A 12,935-nucleotide genomic window follows, 5' to 3' on the forward strand; every position below is an offset into this window, starting at 1 on the left:
TTGTTGTTGGCCACGCCCACGCGATGCGCTATTCGCTGAGGTCAAGGTCAATTTTACAAATCAGATGCAGAGCCGCATTTTCAGCTCTGTGATTGGTCAGGCTTTCTCATGGGTGGGACTACTCGTGGGTTTCTTTTACTATGTTGATAACAGAGCAGAGATGAGTATTTCCTCAGGTACACTGGCTCAGCAGGGAAGCACTTTATAAAATCACTTAGGACACAGGAGAGATGCTCTCCTCAGGAGCAATACCATGACCTGCCGGCTACCACATGACAGGAAACAAACAGCTACAAATATTTAACATATTTAATTTATTAGATGTCTGAGATTGAGATTATTAAGAATTGTTTTTATTTGCATGATATTTTAATTAGTTAGTGAGTAACTCAATACATATGCTTAGTGTTTCAGCAAGGTACAGTTTAATTTCAGATTGCCAATTTATTATAATAAAAAATGCTGAGATTAAGGGTGACGCAATGAACTTTTATCATAAGAAAAATGTGATAAGGAATTCAAGGTGCATAGTTGAAGTTAAAGGTTTTATTTATGGCCAAAATGAATTTACTAAAACTCATGAATAGAAAGTTGTGTGTGAAAGCTTGACAGTCAGCATCTTGTGTGTTTTTTAACTGATCATTTTTTGTAAGTGTATACTGATGATAACTGATGATATACTATGTTATTAACAGACCTGTCCGTCATTTTCAGAGTGATCAAATGTTTCAACCATGTGTGTTGAATTTTGGTGGAGCAGCTACACTCCTGTTTACATTTGGAGCTTTCATTTTAAAAGACTATTACATATCTGACACTGTTTGAAATGTACATAGTGGATACACCTTCCTGTGTTTGAGTAAGAAATTCACCTTTAGAATCTGGGTTGTCAAAGTCCACTTGAGAGATCCTTTCATCATTGACTAATCCCTTTTTGTAAATATTTTGTGTAAATGTTTTCTTAAAGAATATTTAGAATTTGTTATCTAAGGGTTTGCATTACCACCATACACTTAAATCTACTCCACCCACAAAATAATGTAACCATATACATTAATTAATTTTAAAGAGAGGTTGAAAATTTTGATTTCGTCCAACAACTCATCTGGAGTCTCAAAATGTCTTGGAAGTCAAGAAGCCAATCTGCACCCCCACCGCCACAAGCAGCAGCAGCAGCCTCCCATTCTGTGGGCAGGTTTCAACTGGTGAACAAGCCAAATGCTACTGCATATTTTACAGGGTGTCAAGGCATTCAAGCTCCCAGCAACTGCAATCTCCAAGGACTTAAAGGGGAAAGGACCCATCTCTCTGTCACCACTGAGGCACAACTTGTGGTATTTTACACAAGTAATAACCACGGATAATAATGGTCACAGGCAGCGATGAGTCTTTCACTTCCTTAGAGCAAAAGTTGCTCCCTTAAGAACCCTTACCACAGCAAACACATCATCATTGTCTAGTAATTTTTTGTTTGTTTGTTTAGGAGTTAGGAGCACTGCAAGCACAGGATGTGATGTTGCTGTCTGGGGAAAACTCATACATGAGTCTCATTCATGAATCAGCAGTATGATGCATGAGCTGACAGTGGAGGAACATCAGGCTGCATCATCATTAATCTGCAGGACAGTCAGACACCACAGTCATCACTCAGCCATCTGATATGAATGTTGCAGATCCATCAGGTGTTTCATCAGAAACTAGTGCTCTTTGAGATTATGGCTCCCATTTAGTATACTAACATAGCAGATACCATCTATAGAGGACATGCACACCTTTCAATATTTTTCTTATTGCCTGATCCCAAGCTTCAATTTTGTAACTATATTTGTTATCATTTTGTCGTATGAACACATAAAACTGGTGATGTGCTGCATGAAATGAAAGAGAATTTTTGTTTTGGCTCATTGCCACTGAGAGTTTCTCACAGCATTTAGGCTTCTTATATCAACGAGCGACAGAAAACCATAAAAGATAAGAAAAAAGGAAGAGATAAAGACTGGGCACAGAGACGGAAGCATACTGCGCTGCCAGACTCAAGCTCCAGCAACAATTTCATATCAGAAGAGGAAGGAGGAGGCTGGCAACATAAATGGGGAGAGACTGTTTTTCCTCACAAACCAATTCACACTGAGCATTGAATATCAATTGGCTCTTTTTGATTTGGTAAAGAGTCTGAGCCAGGTGACATCTAATACATAAATAATGCACACACATATTGTCAGAGAGTTGAGGCCTCTGCAAAAGAAGGGGATGAAAAATGTCTCAAGGCAAAAATAAAAGTGAAACAATTACTATTCTCCCAGTGACGTGCAAGGGCAAGCCTTTGCCAACAGGTTATTGTGACTTTTGTAGTGAAAGTGAAATGTTATATTTACTGATTAGTCACATCTGAAAAGAAAACCAGACACAAATGTACAAATTCTATATTTTATTTCTACCTTGTAACAGAGACAATTTGTGATTTGATTTGAAAACAAATGAAAAACAAATAAAAAATACTGTTAACTTCTGGTGCTGTTTCTTGTTTTTTTTTTTTCTTAATTGTAATAATCTAATAATTTCAGATCTACCCAGCGACAGTGCATGGTGCAAAACATCCCTGATAGATTAAAAACACTAAGAAGCTCGCAGTATCTAGCATTAAATTTGTCAGTAAAAACAATATGAACCAAAAAGTGATTAAAGAGCAGATTCTTAGAGGTAATAACAACAGTAAATATAGAGTAACAATTAAAACAAAAAAAATTAAGCAGAGGTTTATACAGCTATGGAAATGGGAATGGAAGAGGCCTTTATTGGACCATTTATTCAGATGACAGATCTATAAGTTCCATGTTTTTTACTGCTATATTAGTCACTTAAATGTTTTGCATTGTTAAAGACAATCTCACCCCACAATTTGAGATCATCTCCACAACATCATAACACTCAAGCCTTGTATAAACCTTTAATGATCCTATTAGACTTTAATACCATACATTTCTGTACATTTTCAGATTTCATTCTATATCATATCAGCTTTATCCACAAAAGGTGGATCTGTATAATTTACAAATCAAAAGAAATAACCTTCAAAGGAGCAGATCACACTGAACCTTGTTCCTCCAATGGACTAACCACACTGTCAAGGTTGGGCTCAGCTCATTTAAAATGTTTTAATTTAGCCACTGAGAGTCATCGGACTTGTACATATCGTGGAATAATGGTGTTTATGCATGTATTTCTATTAGTATATGAATCATACCACCATTTAATTTAAACATCACTTCCTGAGTTGGACCTTACTGGATGTGAATTGAACATGAGCGCACGAGTCCAATGATGTTTTCTTCACCTGCCTCGCCCCTTACACAATACCTGATGCAGTTATGAGTTGCGGCGTATGCAAATTAGTCTATGTTAGAAAGCATAGCAGGATTTCTTATGTTTTGATTACTTACATTACTTACATTGATTTCAATAAAAAGAAGAAGAAAAAGAAAAACATTTATTTTCTGAGGTACTGAGTTGAAAACCTCTGGCTGAGAAAATGGAGGGAGAAAGGTGGGGTAGATTCCAGCTTCCCCACCCCTCTGCTTGAGTGTGTGCTAATGCACTACACTCAACTTGACCAATGTGTACTGGCTTTGCAGCAGTCTGGAGCGCTGCAGTTGCATGTGTTCATACTTGGACAGAGGGCTGAAGAATGAAGACGGACAGCAGACTATCAATACCAGACACACCAATTATGTAGGGTGTGTGTGTGTGTGTGTGTGTGTGGAGGGGGGGGGTTATTAGGAGACGTGAGGTGAGAGACCCTGAAACACTGTAGAAATAAATATTTTTTCACCAGTTGCAACAGCCTGCGCTGAACTATGGACTGCTTTCACTGGGGACACCCTGTATGCCAGCTGAACTTAATATACAGTAAAGGGGATGCAAAATGGCCAATATGTGACATGAAGTTACAAAAAGAGATTATTCCTATTTAAAAAAAACTTACAGAAACATGCAAAAATGTCTGTTTGAATCTGAATTCGACTGTGGAAACTGTTGTTTGAGGGCTCAGTTCTCAGTGGATCCACTTTGATAATATCTTATATGTAAATGATTTGATTCTGTCTATGGCTTATGCTTTTTTCAACAGCAAGTTGCTGAAAGCAAAGTAGAACATACTTCCAGCAACTGAGAATGATGATTACAGTCAAAAGCAATGCAAGCACTCTACATAAGCAGCATCAAAAATATTCACTTATTGCTATACAGCAGTGGCTGTTTATCTGGGAATTAAAACCAAAACTTTAAGCTATATCTCATTAGGAATTTGCTGTATATGACTATCTTCAGTATATCACCATGTTTTGTCAGTAAAAGGATGTTGTGCTCAGATTTTCAGATCAGGTTTAAAGGGCTGCCTCTTCAGCTCTCATTTTCCCAGGTTTAGCTCGCACACAACCCCATTACATGGGGGTTTATATCTAAATAAGCCCAGTCTCTGCTGGGTTTTTTTTTCTCATGGATTCAAATGAAGTGGACTTGACTGGAGCACTTTGAACTGGAAAGGTCAGAGCAATGATTCATCATCTCATCTCGCTTTGATAGTTCACAACAAAAATATATGGAAACCCTTCAAGCCACTTTCTCCTCAGTAGGCTTCTTCCAGTATAAAGTGCTGTGTTAAAGTTCAACGTAGATTAAATGCCAGACATATTGTGGAACATATTAACCGCACATTATGATGTTGGATTATACTGAGCGGTGTCATCTTACAGATCTCCCATAATATACATAGGGCAACAAGCAACAGAGGCTCAGCGACAGAACCCCTCGCTCCCTTTTGTATTCCTGCTAAAATCTAAGTGCTCATGATCATCCAACAATCACTTGGGAAAAGGACCATTGGCATTGAAGAGTTTCCTAATGAAGATGGTTTTTTTTGTGATCAAACAGGTAACGTCTGGTTCTGAAACCAGCTTTTCCTACAGTTTATACATTTCCAGCAAATGTCATCTTTAGCAAGACCACACTGAATCAACATGTGAATGCCCTGTTGTTTTAAAAGTAAGTAAACTGGGCCAAAAATTGGATTTTTGTGAGCCTCATTCATAGGACAAGCTGCTGCATCATCAATCCACTCTCACAGACAAGAGCAGCCACTGTGCACGGCAAAGGTCGCTGACAGACAGGACAAAGCAATGGCAAACACAAAGTGATCAGCATGATGGCATAATTCAAATAAATTGTTATTTTTATTCATCTTAACTTTCAGTGAACTAAAAACCAAAGGGAGAAAGAAAAAAAAAAAAAAATCAAACCATGTTGGTTCCATGTATCTACAAAAGAAGCAAAACTATTTCACATCCATGACTGTTCTCAAATCATTGGTTTTCAAAAGGGAAAGAGAGAGAGAAAAAAAAAAAAAAAAAACATGTCTCATTGTGAATCCATTTCATTCAAGGATTCACCTGCACATGTATCCACCTGTGCACCCAGTGTGTGGTATGTGCCGTTACCGTTTGACCGTGCAACTTCACCCCTCCCTGGCTCCCTCCCCACCCATCACACAGCAAAAGCTTGTGTTTAGCATTAAACAGTGCAGGGCCTTAACATAAACAGCCAAGGCTCCTCTCTCTCACACCCCCCTTCCCCTTCCCCTCCCCCCCTGCACCCAGGTTTGAATTTACATCACGGATAAGCTCGGACCCATCTCAACAACATGACAGGAAAACAGAACAGAGGGTACAGCAGGAAGAAGGAGAAAAAAAAAAAAATCATACATACAGAATACAGCTGTTCCCTCTGTGTCATTCTCACTTTTTATACACATTCACACACAAAAATTACACGCAAACAGCCAAACAAACAGTTAAAAATTGTTTCAGAGAGAAAAAACATGATTGAACCCTGGACACTTGTTTGCTTTGTTGCCGTTTGGTGACGAGGGAGAAACAAGTTTGGGAGGTAGAGGAAAAAAGAGTGTTGGGCCGACAGGGGGTGGCAGGTTGTTGGAGGGGCACCCAGCGGGTGTTATTTCTTGGCCTTGGCGGCCTTGGCTGAATTTCGCGGCGGGGTAACCGGTCTCCCAGATCCCATTCCTCCCCCTCCACCATAAGGATACAATTTCTTATCTGCTGGCTTCAGAATCTGTGAGAGAGACAGAGAAGTTCCCACTTAAAAGGTACAGAAATAAATACTAAACTCATAGTGATTCACAGTAGAGATACACTGGTTTTTGGTTATTTATGTTGCACAATAAAAGGTAAACTAGATCAAGTCAAATGGACAAAAGCAAATTATTTTCATTACAAAATGAAAATTACTAACACAGGCTCCATTTTAAGATAAGATGAGCATTTATTGTCCAAAGGGGAGATTTGTTTTCACAGCCACACATATTCACACAACAACAAAGCCACCCAGCATTCATGTCCCAGCCCATATACCCATATACCCACACACACCTGGAAGGAGCACATGAGCGTCTCATCCACGCTCATCATGGCACCAGCGTTGTCAAACTCTCCACAGTAGTTGGGAGCCGAGAATAAGGTGACGAGCTGCCTCTTTGCAAAAAACTCATAACCGTCTTCTACCACCTGAGGACAGAGATGAGGAAATCAATATTCTAAAACACAGTATCAAAATACATAAGCAAGAGAGAAAAAAAGGGTCAGTCAGTTGCTGGTATGTTCTGATTTTCAGGTCGTTTAATAGGAGAACTAGATCTTAAATAGCACTAAATGTCACTGTACAGCTTATTGGCATGAATGGTTATTCAGAATATTTTATATTAGTAACTTTGTAGTAATCATCTGCCTTTTTTGTTTTTTTAATACTAAAAATAAATCTAAAAAAAATCTGCAATTTTAGTTTGAATATGTTGAATTTAAGCACATTCCCAGGCCATTTAATTAGGTACACCTGTATCTAATGAAAACAGATCTGCCACAAATTCCGCATTTAGGAAGATTATAATGTTCAGTTTCGGACACTGTCAGAGAGGCATTCATTCAACTATTTTGTGTTATTTTGAAATGTGTTTCTAATATTCTTCCCCTATCATGCAAAATATTAGAAACACCTCTCAATATAATGGAGTCCTGTTAAACAACAAGGCAAACTACAACCTCAATAATCAATACATTGTAAAATTAATACCTCTGACAGTGTCAATCACAACTATAAGAAGGTAGATTTTAATGGATTGCGTGAGAAAAATCACAGAGGACAAAGACACCCACAGCTTCAGTTAGCAGGGGCACAAAGCCTCCTGGCTTTTAATCTGTACACAATAACTAGTAAACATTACCTGATGTGCCCTGCATATTAGGTCCATGTCGTGTTTGTGCAAAAATTTGGCCACCACATCTGCCCCGAATGTGAAGGAGACACCACGGTCGTTTTCACCCCAGCCTAGCACATCTTTGTCTGGGTCGGCCCACAGCAGGTCACACAACAAACCCTGGTCAGGCACGTCTGTGGGTCGCATTACTCTGCGGATCTGCTCCATTGACTGGAGATCAGGAGAGAGGCCTGGACAGAGGACATGCAGAGAACAAACACTTAGTCTGGTTAATCTCACGTGGGCATTAGATCTTATATTTAACAAGGCCGACCTACCTCCATGACAGCAGAAGATTTTCTCATCTACAATGGCAGCCACAGGTAAACAGTTGAAGCAATCTGTGAAGGTCTTCCACAGCTTAATATTATACCGTCGCTTACCTGCAAACAAAAGAGGAGAAATGAGAATTTAGTGAATGTCAGGAACGCAAATGTATGTTGTTTTTTTTCCCCCATTAACAGGTTCTGGGCACTTACACTCATCATAGAAGCCGTAGATTCGATTAATGGAGGCGCATTCATGGTTGCCACGCAGCAGGAAAAAGTTCTCTGGGTATTTAATCTTGTAGGCAAGGAGCAGGCATATAGTCTCCAGTGACTGCTTCCCTCTGTCTACATAGTCACCCAGGAACAGGTAGTTGCTTTCTGGGGGGAAGCCTCCATATTCAAACAGCCGGAGCAGATCATAGTACTGACCATGGACATCGCCTGCAGAGGGCAGCAGAGAAGTGCAATTTAAACACCCTACTTTCACTGCTACTGGGTGTAGCTGCTTTTACATGAAGAGTCCCACACCTAACAAGTGCTAGTCTCAGTTGAGTCCAGTCTATGTCTAGACAATCATGAACAAAACTATCTTGTCTTGCATCAGAGTCAGACAACAGTACAGCCTCTTATGCTTGGTCTTAATGCTTCAGTGAAACCCACTGGCCGCTACATCCATTAAAACTCACCACAGATTTTGAGGGGAGCCTCTAGTTCAAGCAGTATTGGCTGACTCAGGAAGATTTCACGGGACTTGAGGCAAAGGCCACGGATCTCGCCTTCTGTCAGCTGGACATTCTTCCCTGGCCGAGATCCCTTGACTGAAAACAGGAGATAAAAGGGACAGACATTTTACTGGAGACACAATCACACCACAGAGACACACCTATTGCTCAGTGCTGTAAGAAAGACTGACATAAAGAACAGCCATGAAATGTGATCCTGGGACCACCAGACTGGAAAGTTAACACCTCCCACCAGCCAAATGCTGGAAAATTCTGTTTGCGGTCCACTCTAACAGCCACTTTAGCAGGTAACCACATCTTGCAGAGGTAATGCTGTGCTCTAAATGTTGGAATTAATAAGCTATGAACACAAGATTCACCTTTGATGCTTACTAAACCACAACACAAGATGAGCCTGCGTAATATGCAAGGGGATGCACCATTTGAGAAAACCTGATCAGTGGAAAATAGTCTGACGTTGTCAGCCTCAAAAGCGAGTCTTTCTGCTTAAGTGGCAGTTAAAACCCAAGCTAGAAGAAAGATGTGAAACCCACTTCCCCCTTCTAGCCAATGTAGCTGCAGAAAAGACACTGCAAACACGTAATTAGGACTGTCTTAATGTGCACTGTTGAGAAACAAAGAACGGCACACCATGGGCTGTAATAACACTGTTTCAGGTCAAAAATAAAAGCCACAATACAGTATACAACATAAAATTAAATCAAATATTAAGTGTGTTCATCATGTAGTAGTGAAGGTAACATTCTGTCCCTGTCATCCTGCTGCTTCCACTGATACCATCTGAAGAATTCAGCCGGTCTGTCAAGTCCATCCCTGTCATGCTCCTTCACTTTTACCACACAAACACAAATCATGATAGAGTCTTGAACAAGAAACGCTATTTATTTTTCTGACAGACTATTTGTCTTAAAAATGACATATCACAGCAAATGTGTGATTTCATGGTTCAAACACTAGAAAGGGTAGGAGCACGACGTCAATGACAGAAACAGAACATTTCCCATGAAAAAAATAGAAAAAAGTTGTAATCTCTCAGTTTCAAATGCTTTATATCAAACTGGAACTACTGCTCATAATTCAGATCAAAATATTTGCCCATTAACATGCCAACCTTAGGTTTTGGACGTGATGCCTTGGGGCTATTTGTGTGCACTGTGGCCTTATGCAAGACTGCTTCTGATGGAATTTGGAATCTGGTTTGTTTGTATCACTGACAGAATCAATCACGCCCCCATTCCTACATGTTCTGCTTAATACAAAAGCAGCTCCCAACACAAACTATACAAGCAACTCATGACGAGTCTTGTTCCCACCAAACAAACTCTACACAGGCTGGGGTAATTTACATATAATGGTGACAGTACTGCCTCCAAACGTCTCAGTGACAAGTATTTTCAAGCTGGGTGTGAACAGAGCTCTTTAATATGTTGATGAAATATGATTAAAAAGTTGTCAGGTGCCAGTTAACAAACAAATAGACAAATGCTTTCACCTTTAAATGCCAAACAAGCAAAGTAACACACATCAAGGATAGATAATAACAACAGCAACTATAGCTCTATCCAAACATCAAAAATAGATTCGATTTACTACCCTGTTGTTGTACTTCCTACTACTGGCAAAAGCCAATGCAAAGTCAAAGTGGCAGAATCATGTCTGAAGTGATAGATACTTAGTCAACGTTTCTATCAGTTATTGTTATCCATCCAATAAACGAGATATGCCAGTTGAACTACCACCACTTTTACTCCAGAACTATTGAGCAATTAACTAGAACCTGTTTCAAATGTATCCTACTTTTAGTTTAATCTCATGAACCAAAATAACTATACTAATGCCACCAGAGCAGCATTCAAATGGAAGGATTCAACATCAGTGCACAAAATGCTGTTTTATTAATGCATTTGTCTTCAATGACAGCTGTGCCGAGAAGGCCATCAATCTCGACATGCTCAAAATAACTATTTATGTGACTGATCAGACAATTTTCCAGTGACTGGTCAGGAAGTTTCTCTGTGAATACAAAGCACTTGACTTAATGTATCAGAGCAGGTACTTTGAACACAAAACATCAGTTCTGCAAAAGACCAAATTAACTTGTAGTTGTATCTTAAATTATGACTGCATTTATTACAATTAACATACACCCCAGACACCCCATCATTGAGACAAGGACGATTCAATTAAATGTAAATAGTTTGCTTGCTGCAAGTCAACTCTTCTATGGCAACTTCTGATAAACTGTGTCAGACATAGTGGCGAAAAATAATTGCTGACTACTAGCATTTGCTTGTACACATATAGAAACGAGGGTACAGATGATGTTTGTTGACCGAATGATGAGCCCTAGCTGCAGGAAATCACTGTACTTCTTGTGAATTGTTGTTACATACAGAGTACCTGACTCTTAGTTACAGACCATCTCTCAGTGAAACTAATCCAGTTTTAATAGTGCTTGCAAAGCACTTTGAGAGGGAGGGTGAGGGTAGAAATCAACAAATGGATGTAGAATAATGGCACTATCCTGATGTGACAACTAAAAGCAAGGTCCTAAACAGTGAAAGCAGGTATAAATACTGCAGTGCTGCTTGTCACTTTAAACCTGGATTACAGAAGGCTAAGCCCTGACAGAGCTTACTCCAAAGTTAGCCACATAGCCAGTGGGCAACAGTGAGCTTATCATGTGGGGTACAGACAAAAGGCTTTCCACTGCACTGATCAGGGGGCAGAAAACAAAGAGCTGGACCAGCACAACAGAAACACAGCCGGGGTGTCAGGACTGCTGGACTCAACAGTTGGTTTGGTCCAGCACTCCTGATTCAATGCTGAGTGTTCTGCCTGGGCTTATGTGATGTCACGCTCTCCAGACATGCTATTAACAACACACACTCCCAGAGTTCACTCTAGATCTACGTAAATAATCCAATTGAAACTTCTCATTATCCAAACACATTTAATTGGTTTGGTCTAGAAACACAGTCATCAAGCAGGAGGGGTACCTTCATACCCACACAGATCACTGAGCTGGTGTGGGATAATTTATCAATCTTTTGACACAGCACCTGCAGCGAGCCAGCTATTCTTGAGTTTATTGTGGTCTTAAACAGAGTAGATAAACACAGCAGTAATATTAACCGGCAGGTGGTTATTCTCAGCAATAAAACCACAAATGCCGACAAAAAAGGTCAAGTGAGTTACATAAGAGGATATAAATACTGCCACTATCAGGCTTGTTTGTCTTCTTTTGTGTTTGGCAGACAACCTTATCACAGCCTGAGTATAACAATCCATGTATAAAACACTACAGCAGGATCCACAGTCAAAGTCAAACTCCAAGGAGAGACTATGGCTGCACATGCATATTTGTGAATAATCCCAATCACCTCCACCAGCTCAGCTTAGACCAACCATACAGGCCTATATTTCAGAAAGTAAACAAACAGAGGGCTAAGGTTTTACACATTTAATAACAGCCTGGGAAAATTCTCTGTATGCAACATTCCTCATTTACTGGCCAAAACACCTTCTAATGCTGAGACTAAAGGCGCAATTTTGACCCCTAACCAAAACACATGATGTTGCTCCTTGAGAACAGCGAAACAAAGATGTTTCCATACAACAGTTCCACAGGGGTAAACACATATAAGTGTACGTGTGAAACAGGCATTATTTCCACGCCCAGTGCACCTGCCTCACAAGGACAACTACAGAGGTCACAACCTTATTTCTTGTGCTCTTTAGATGAACTGTACAGTTGGATCTGAGGAAATTTATGCTTCTGTTTGATGTCCTCAGGGCTCCTGTTACACAATCATCATGTGGATGTGGAGATAAAAAGGCCCTGTTTTCCCTCATACACACAACTCCAACCATCACAAATGTCTCCACATGCTGTATACAGTGGGCATTCGGACATTTAAAACAGTTCGTGTTGGACTTGTAGGGCCAACAAAGATTACCAAACACTCCATATCTACCTTAAAGTCTCACATCAAAACAATTCCAGATCATTTGCTTAGCACTTGAATAATTCACACAAAATATGTTTTATAGTCACAACATAAAAGCTATTCTAATCTACAGGGATTTTTTTTTAACAGGGCCACATGACACTGCTTTGTAGCAACCAGATATAATGTAAGCAGTTCATATCTTGCTTCAAAAATCAGAACACAAACAAGCAGTTTTACACAGTATTACAGTGAGCATGTGCCAATCACAGCATCTTTGTTTGTACACCTCATTAACAAGTCACTCTGGGGGAGGTTGTGGCTGCAAATTGTAATTAGATCCTTCACAATGCAACTGCAAAACAGTAAGCACAACACAGGGCAGTCCACCCAAGTAACTGAGAATCCCCCCCTGGGGAAAGGGCAACAAATGTGGTTAATTTTTTTTTTTTTTTAAAGCCAAAAGAAACAAAAAAAACTGACTTCAAGACTGTTGTCACACAGTCGCTCTCAAATTCTCTAACTAATATCAGTATTTTTTCAGACAGGGGATGTCTCTTTTTTCACAGCTGAAATAAAAGTAATCTCAGCCTACAGCATCACCTGTCCGATGGAAGAAACCAATGCATTAATCAAAAAACATAAAGCCAGT

At 39.7% G+C, this 12,935-nt stretch overlaps 1 protein-coding gene across 2 annotated transcripts in view; it reads right to left on the reverse strand.

The window, feature by feature from the left end:
• Positions 1-5,209: 5,209 nt before the first annotated feature.
• ppp1caa (protein phosphatase 1, catalytic subunit, alpha isozyme a) overlaps positions 5,210-12,935 on the reverse strand; it is a 9,340-nt gene continuing 1,614 nt past the window's right edge. For both annotated transcript variants that reach the window (XM_023413887.2, XM_023413888.2), the window contains exons 3-8: positions 8,277-8,408; positions 7,801-8,031; positions 7,600-7,704; positions 7,289-7,512; positions 6,441-6,575; positions 5,210-6,123 (exon numbers count right to left, since the gene is read on the reverse strand). In XM_023413887.2, coding sequence (XP_023269655.1) covers positions 6,007-6,123; positions 6,441-6,575; positions 7,289-7,512; positions 7,600-7,704; positions 7,801-8,031; positions 8,277-8,408 — 944 coding nt within the window. In that variant the 3' untranslated portion in view covers positions 5,210-6,006. The remainder of the gene's footprint in view (positions 6,124-6,440; positions 6,576-7,288; positions 7,513-7,599; positions 7,705-7,800; positions 8,032-8,276; positions 8,409-12,935) is intronic.

The sequence above is a fragment of the Seriola lalandi genome, unplaced genomic scaffold, assembly GCF_002814215.2.
Source record: "Seriola lalandi dorsalis isolate HSWRI2012SDOR001 ecotype SW California unplaced genomic scaffold, Sedor1 jcf7180002054519, whole genome shotgun sequence".
In the NCBI taxonomy this organism is placed as follows: Eukaryota; Metazoa; Chordata; class Actinopteri; order Carangiformes; family Carangidae; genus Seriola; species Seriola lalandi.